Source organism: Zingiber officinale, chromosome 8B (genome assembly GCF_018446385.1).
Source record: "Zingiber officinale cultivar Zhangliang chromosome 8B, Zo_v1.1, whole genome shotgun sequence".
NCBI lineage: Eukaryota > Viridiplantae > Streptophyta > Magnoliopsida > Zingiberales > Zingiberaceae > Zingiber > Zingiber officinale.
Genome location: NC_056001.1, coordinates 11,792,924 through 11,800,611, shown reverse-complemented (window position 1 = coordinate 11,800,611; position 7,688 = coordinate 11,792,924). Strand labels below are relative to the sequence as shown.

At 40.4% G+C, this 7,688-nt stretch overlaps 1 protein-coding gene across 1 annotated transcript; it reads left to right on the top strand.

The window, feature by feature from the left end:
- Positions 1 to 2,323: 2,323 nt before the first annotated feature.
- On the top strand, positions 2,324 to 6,633 carry LOC122015063. Its single transcript, XM_042571716.1, has 2 exons — positions 2,324 to 2,529; positions 2,655 to 6,633. Exon 2 carries the CDS (start codon positions 2,712 to 2,714, stop codon positions 6,558 to 6,560), a length of 3,849 nt encoding a protein of 1,282 aa, XP_042427650.1. The 5' UTR covers positions 2,324 to 2,529; positions 2,655 to 2,711; the 3' UTR covers positions 6,561 to 6,633.
- Positions 6,634 to 7,688: the final 1,055 nt, after the last annotated feature.

Here is a 7,688-nt window from a genome sequence, read left to right as displayed (position 1 = left end):
TTGTCACTTATGTGTGATCATGCTCTCTAATTATATTACAAAATTATAATAAAAGATGATTACATTCATTCTAAATGTCTTTTACAACCCATCCCTAAATTATATGAAAGAAAGTAAATTATAGAGTCAGTTTATAATTGACTATCAAATAATTAAAAGGTGAAAAAAAAATTTTCTCTAAAAATTATGTATCCGTCAAAAATTAATTTCTATTTAATTATAATTATAATAAATCTATCACTCTTTTACTAACTATACAATCCCGTGGAGATGAGATCATGCTCTCTAAGCAAAAACTAGAAAGTGTCATTACACTTTAATTTTATGCGTGCCATTCCATCTTCCAAATAATTGGTCGAATGACACCTTAGCAAATAATGAAATTGTGTATTGAGTGCGTATAAGTTGTCTTTTGAATTTACCTAGTAGATAAAATAAGAGGAAGACTACGTATATATTATTGGCGGAAAACATGTTACTGGAGATTTATACGATATTAGTTGAATTTAAATAAAATTAAATTTATTTATTTATCAATTGATAATCTCAGAGTGTCTGGTCGATATCTGCCAAGTGCCATATGAAGGCTGTACAGTGGTCGAGCGGGTTAGCTCTCGAGCAAGCTTGAGACTGGCCGAGCATAGTGACCGAGCGAGCTTACAGTCGATCGGGTGAGCAGAGAGATCGAGCGAGTTGAAGGTCGGCTGAGTAGCTTAGCCTAGCGAGCTTGGCGATCAAGTGCTGAGCGAGATAGCGAGATCAAGGTCGGTCGGGCTGATAGACCGAGCGAAGCAGCCAAGTGGTCGGTTGGGCAGATCCAGCAGAGCGACCAACCGAGTGAAAGGACGAGCGACAGAGCGAACTGGAGGTCGACCGGGCGAAGAGGTTAACCGAGTGAAGCTTAAGACCAACCGAGCAAAGAGGCTGACCGAGCGAAGAGGCCGACCGAGTGAAGAGGCCGACCGAGCGAAGCTTAAGGCCGACTGAGCGAATTGCAGGCTTCTGCCGAGCAAGTTGTTGCTGAGCGAGTTGTAGGCTTTTGCCGAGCGAGTTGCTGCCGAACAGTAGAGCGAAGCCTAGAAAGCGGTCGAACGAGTGAACTGAGTAAACTGAGACTTGTGACGAACGCAGTTTTCTTGAAACAGATTTGCCCCACCTTTGGCTGTACTTTGAGGTTTTCTCGGGACATCTATTCCTAGGATACAACGGTGAACTGTGATTCCACCAAGCACTGGTGGTCACGGCGAATTGAGTGGTACCCGAACTATCACGGGCAATTCGCCGAGCAAAAGTTGCACGACAGAGGAGGAGGAAACGTAGGTGGAGAGCTTTTGCTACTTTTCTATGCGCGTAACCTTTTTCCTGTAGTCGCAGCCTCCTTATATAAGAGCTCAGACTAATGGCAGCGTAGTCCCCTCGGGACGGTGCGATGGTTAAGACATGGGGTGTTGCCACATGAGGTCTTGGGGTCGAAACTCGGCGTGACCGAGCATAACCTCTCCTATGTCTTGGCCATTTGCACTAATGGCTAGTAGCCACCCGTGATTTACTTTCTCCGTGTTGGCATAGGGACAGGTTGGCGGGGGCGCTGGAGACGAACGAATTGCCTTTTGCCACATCAGACTAATGGCAGCGTTATTGATCGTCTATGTAACGGGCAACATTTCACTCGATTGCATTAATCTTTTTTTAATGCATCCATTACACGAGCAGTAAAAAAATTTATATGGTAAAATGTTGATTGTTCCGCTTCAACAAATTTTATTCTGATCGGACCGGTATTCAATATATATATATATATATATATATATATATATATATATATATATATATATATATATATATATATATATAAGATATAGTATACTCAGGCATACTAGATAGGTATATTTGTGTAAGTAGGAGGGTACACTTTGGATAATAAGTACAATATTTATGTTTTATATTGTAATGCATGCCTATTTAATATACGCTACAGTTGAATTATATATTAATAGTTTTTGTTATAAGTTGCACCTTTTATATAAATATATGCAACTCTTGCACTGTACGTCCTAAATTAGTAGACTGTAAAAATTTTCTATACTCGAATAACGGGCGATGTGCAAACTAAAGCAATCCCATGATGAAATGGGAACGTTAATTACATAACTAATTTGGCATTCGATAAATAGATTGATAGATAAATAAATAAATAAATAAGATAAGACGCATCAATTATTTTTTAAAAGAAATCAAAGTAATCTCCAACGCTACTATCTTGTAACGTCCCGTAGTTTCGGGTTAACTGAAACGCTACCATGAACCATCTCCGTGTCGGGTCGCCGTCCCAAGCACACACACCGCTCTCTTTCCCTTCCTCGAGCCATCCATCGCCTCCCTTCTCCTTATTCTAACCGCTTCGCCTCCTCTCCCCTCTCTTCTTACCCGTCTTCTCCTATTTCCTTTAGGGTTTCTTCTCCGCCCTTCTCACTCCACTTTCAACGCCGCAATCCAAATCCTTTGCTTTGTCTCGCTTCCTCTCCTCCGGTGAGTTGATCTTATTTCCCTCTTTCCTCGTGTTCGTTTTCCTTCTCTGCTTTTTCTTAGCCTCCTTTTCATTGGTTTTGGTTCATCTCGTTTGTCCGTTCGGTTATCTTGATACTTTTTGATAGTTTCCGGTGCTGTTCGGTTGCTGGCGGGCTGAAGATTGCATCTTGAGCGGGGGATCAATGGCGATTTTGAAAGATGACTCTAGGGTTTCGAGGAGGGACAGAAAATCCTCACCCGTGAGCAGAGGGAGCGGTTCGATCCAGGATACAGAGGAGGAGGCCTGTACGAGGAGTGCGAAGGTGGTGTCTTATGCTTCGGAAATTTCAGACGTGGACTCCGGCATGGAATCCGACGAGTTTGATCCGGCTGAGCTTGGTGAGCCGGGAACTCAGTTGTGTCAGGTGGGGAACCAGAGTTTTAGCGTTCCCCTCGAGCTCTACGACCTCTCTGCCTTGGGGACAGTGCTGTCCTTGGAGACGTGGAATGAATGCCTCTCGGAGGACGAGCGTTTTTTGTTGGCTGAGTACCTCCCGGATATGGATCAGGAGACGTTTGGGCGCACTCTCAAAGAGCTGTTTTCAAGGGAAAATTTTCACTTTGGGAGTCCGCTTGATACTCTATTCATTCAGTTGAAAGGAGGGCTCTGTGATCCGAGGATTGTTCTTTACCGTCGAGGTTCTAGTTTTTTACAGCGGCATGAATACTACCATCACCTGTGTAAATATCATAATTCTATGGTAAGAACTCTTGTCCGCACAAGGGATGCATGGAGGAAGTGCAGTGGATATGCTATTGAAGAAAGACTTCGGCTACTTAATATCCCGAGGAGTCAGAGGCCTTTGAGCTATGTTGGAAATGATGATGTTAGTTGTGAGATGGCTTCAGAGAGTGGGGATTCTGATAATTGGCATTTGAATAAGCGGTTTAAGAAAGACCAGCAGTTTGTGAAGCCTGCATTTGATATCATGCCCCATAAGATTGACATGACTTACCAGTCAGTAAGGGACACAAAAGAGTACTCAAAGGGTGTTTTAAAAGTTGCCCCTTCTAAGGTTTTAGCACAGGAATGCGTTGGATCATCACATGGATATCCTTCAGCATTGAAGCATGGATCAAAACAGAATAAATTTGCTGGGTATGATGTGAAAGCATCCAAAAGAACTAGAGATCATATTAGCAATGACCATGATGATAGGGAAGAAGAATTTGTGGCTTCACAAGGGGACTGGGCTGCAAGAAATAGCCATGCAGTAGCCAGAACTAATATGCTGATATCAGGAAAGAAACAAGGACAACAAAAAAGATACGATACAGACAGTCACAATGATGAAGATCCTGAAATCGATAACAATTTTAGCCATGGTTGTGGGGGAAAATGGAACTCAGGCCAAGAAATAACTTCTTATATTCATGATTCTTCTGAACACACCAAAGCTAAATATTTTGACAGAGTCTGGGTGTATCCTTCAACCCGCAGTGACCGAAAACACAAGCTAATCGATTCCATGCAGCTAAATGAGATACATGAGGAAGCCATTTCCTTGAGTCATTCAGCTAAATCAGATAGGATTGGCAAAGAATACAGGGCTGGTAAATCTGGAGCTGGTCATGAATTAAAAAATAAATCTTATAAACATTCTTTAGTACAGATGGTTAATTCACCTATTCAGAAGGATTCTAGATCCAGGATATCACAAGGGAGGATGAAAAAAAATGAGACTCAATATGAGAATAAGGGTGTGACATATTTGAGAGACAGCAGTATGATATCTGGAAGTGAGGAGACAGAATCTGATTCATCTGAGCAGGTTGAGGATGATAGGTTCCCGATTGCTACTAGGAAGTCAAACAAGCTCATGAAAGGTGATAACAAAGTCTATGCTGGCTTCCCTGATGTGAATAAAAGGGGACATACACCAGAATCAAATGCTGTGAAAGGGAAGAATGGAGAACCTACAAAAAAGGCACAGCACCCAAGTGCAAAGCTGAGAAATGCAGAAAAGAGGCATAAAGCAATGGCTGATATGCATCATTCTCCAGAGCAATCCTTGTATGCTGATGATTATGGTGGTGGGGTGATGGATGAACATAAGGAGAGTTTACATGGTATGCCCAAGTCACGAGGGAGCAAGAAATTAATCAACAAGTTAGTGAACATGATGGAGGTTTCTGATGGTCCAAGGATTGATGCTGCTCAAGAGAGATCGGATATGCCCCTTATAGGTTGTAACTCTTTGTCTAAGAAATCTAAACTGACAGTTAATGCTCACCTCTTGAGTGAGCAAGATGAATCTGTCCACCTACAGGACAGTCCAAACCTACAGGTTGATGACCGTGTTGGTACCAGGAAGGGTAAAAGGAAAATAGATGTTGAAACTGAGATGCTGAATGACATTAATCCGGATTTGGTAATATCAGGGAAGGTTTCAGGAGATGGCGAAGCTAAAGTTAAGTCACAGAAGAAACCATTTACCATTATCACCCCAACTATTCACACAGGGTTTTCATTCTCTATTGTACATCTTCTTTCAGCTATAAGGAAGGCAATGATTACTCCTCTTATTGAAGATACTGCACGGATAGCCTCCCATCTTCATGACAACAGTGGACCTAAAATTTTTACAGATGGTCAGCACAAAGTACATCAAATAGCAACTGACATACATATTTTGCAATCATTTGAGAATATGGGCAAACATTCCACAGGATCTGGAGAGGATACTGGGTTTCTTTCTCTCACAGTTCAAGAGATTGTTGATCGAGTTAGATTAAACCCAGGAGATCCATACATTCTTGAAACACAGGAACCACTTACTGATTTAGTCCGAGGAGTTCTGAAGATTTTTTCATCTAAGACGGCACCTTTGGGGGCAAAGGGTTGGAAACCCTTCGTATCATATGAGAAATCAAACAAAAGTTGGTCATGGGTAGGTCCTATTGCTTCTTCCTCACACAATGATAATGGAGAAGAAGAAACTTTAGCAGATGCATGGGGAATTCCTCACAAGATGCTGGTAAAGCTGGTTGATTCTTTTGCTAATTGGCTTAAAAGTAGTCAAATTACACTTCAGCAGATTGGAAGTCTCCCACCTCCTCCTGCTTCATTACTTTTGAACGTGGATGAGAAAGCAAGGTTCAAAGATCTAAGAGCCCAAAAGAGTCTGAACACTATTAACCCCAGCTCTGATGAAGTAAGAGCATATTTTCACAGAGAGGAATTGTTAAGGTATTCTATTCCAGATAGAGCCTTTTCCTATACAGCTGCTGATGGGAAAAAATCTATTGTTGCTCCACTAAAAAGGGGCGGTGGAAAACCAACCTCAAAAGCTCGGGATCATTTCATGCTTAAGCCTGATCGACCACCACATGTGACAATTCTTTGTCTTGTTCGAGATGCAGCAGCCAGACTTCCTGGTAGAATTGGAACTAGAGCAGACGTTTGTACCCTATTAAGGGACTCTCAATACGTTGTTGAAAACATCTCTGATGCACAAGTGAACCAAGTTGTGAGTGGGGCTCTAGATAGGTTGCATTATGAACGTGATCCTTGTGTGCAATTTGATAGCGAAAGAAAATTGTGGGTTTATTTACACAGGGATAGAGAAGAAGAGGATTTTGAGGATGATGGCACTTCATCTACTAAAAAATGGAAAAGACAAAGAAAAGATTCACTTGATCAATCAGACATGGGGCCTGTTAATGATGTGGATAGTGCAGCCTTGGTTGGCGGCTCTGGGTTGGATGATGAACATAATTTTAATGTTCTCACATCACCAATCAGAGCTGGGGGAATAGCTGAAGTTTCTTCTGAAGATGTTGGTCTAAATATAGATAATACTAATGCTTGTATTGATTCCACCACTATAAAAAAGGACCATGATAATTGGGGTGGTCTAGGGTTGAATCCATTGAGGGAAAGATTGGTATGTCAGGAGAACTCTACAGATGATTTTGATGATGGAACATTTGGTCAAGAACGGCCAATTAGTCTTCAATATGACCTTACTATGAAGAATAGATTATACTAAACTTTATCAGCATGTTTATGTTAGATAACATTTGTAACAAAATTATAGATTCTTCAAGGGTCAAATTGTCTCCTTTCTGCATGTGTTAATCTTTTTTCTTTTTCTTTTCTTTTTAGTTACTCAGTTATACTACTTGTTATAGGTTGGAGAGTACTAGTTCTTCCGCTGCATCCTGATCCTTGATCTATTGTCAAATTTAAAGTGTGCACTGCTCATGTATGCTCTCAATGGTGATTCTGATTCAGTTACTTTTTTGTTTTTTTAGTGTTTCTCCTTTTCCTCACCATTATCTATCAGTTTGATTCCACAATTTGATCACTAGAATCTCAAGCCTTAAGGGACTCAAACCAAGTTATCGATGAAGAATTCTACACTCTTGCATTGTGATTGATAACAAGGAATTTGTGGACCGTTGTTATCTTCGTTGCAATTATAGAAGACATTTGGGTACTTACAGATTTCTAGGTCTATCATTAAATTCTTCATTTTTGAGATAGTGCAAATCTATTCAAGTAATTACTTTACAATACAGCCTTAACTGCACTGATAGGATCAGTAAGTTAATATTGACTGGTTAATCTTACACTTATATGACTTCTTTCATTGTGAGTGTTGGTATGCACTCTGTTCATGATAGTAACCAGTTGGACTAATGTAGCAAGGTTGGTATACGTTTTCTAGTCTGGCTAGCACAAGATATTACTGTAAATATAACGGCAGGACATATTACTGGCACTAACATTCTGTGATGTAGATGGTTTTTAGCTAGAGTGGAATCCGAAGATTGGCATTGGTTTGAATCTCAAAGATTGTGTTGAATTACTTGTGTGGCTTAGTATCATTAATCTTAAAATATATGTTTTGTTAGATGTGGACATTCATTTATGATTTACCATTATAAACCATTGTAATCTGTCTGCATCCTTAATAATGCTAAGTCAGCATTTGCTTTTATGAAACGTTGTGTTTATAGTTCTGAAATTGCCATCTAGGTTCATGTTTAATTTCTTTATATTTCAGAAATTCAAGTTTCACCCATTTGAAACCCCTTTATGTCCAACATATGAAACAGCTTTTACCTCAAGGTTCAACACGAGAAACATTGACCGATAGCATACATTTACTTAT

Excerpts from the sequence above, each read along its gene's own strand:
- LOC122015063 (XM_042571716.1), top strand. The coding sequence starts at position 2,712 with ATGGCGATTTTGAAAGATGACTCTAGGGTTTCGAGGAGGGACAGAAAA.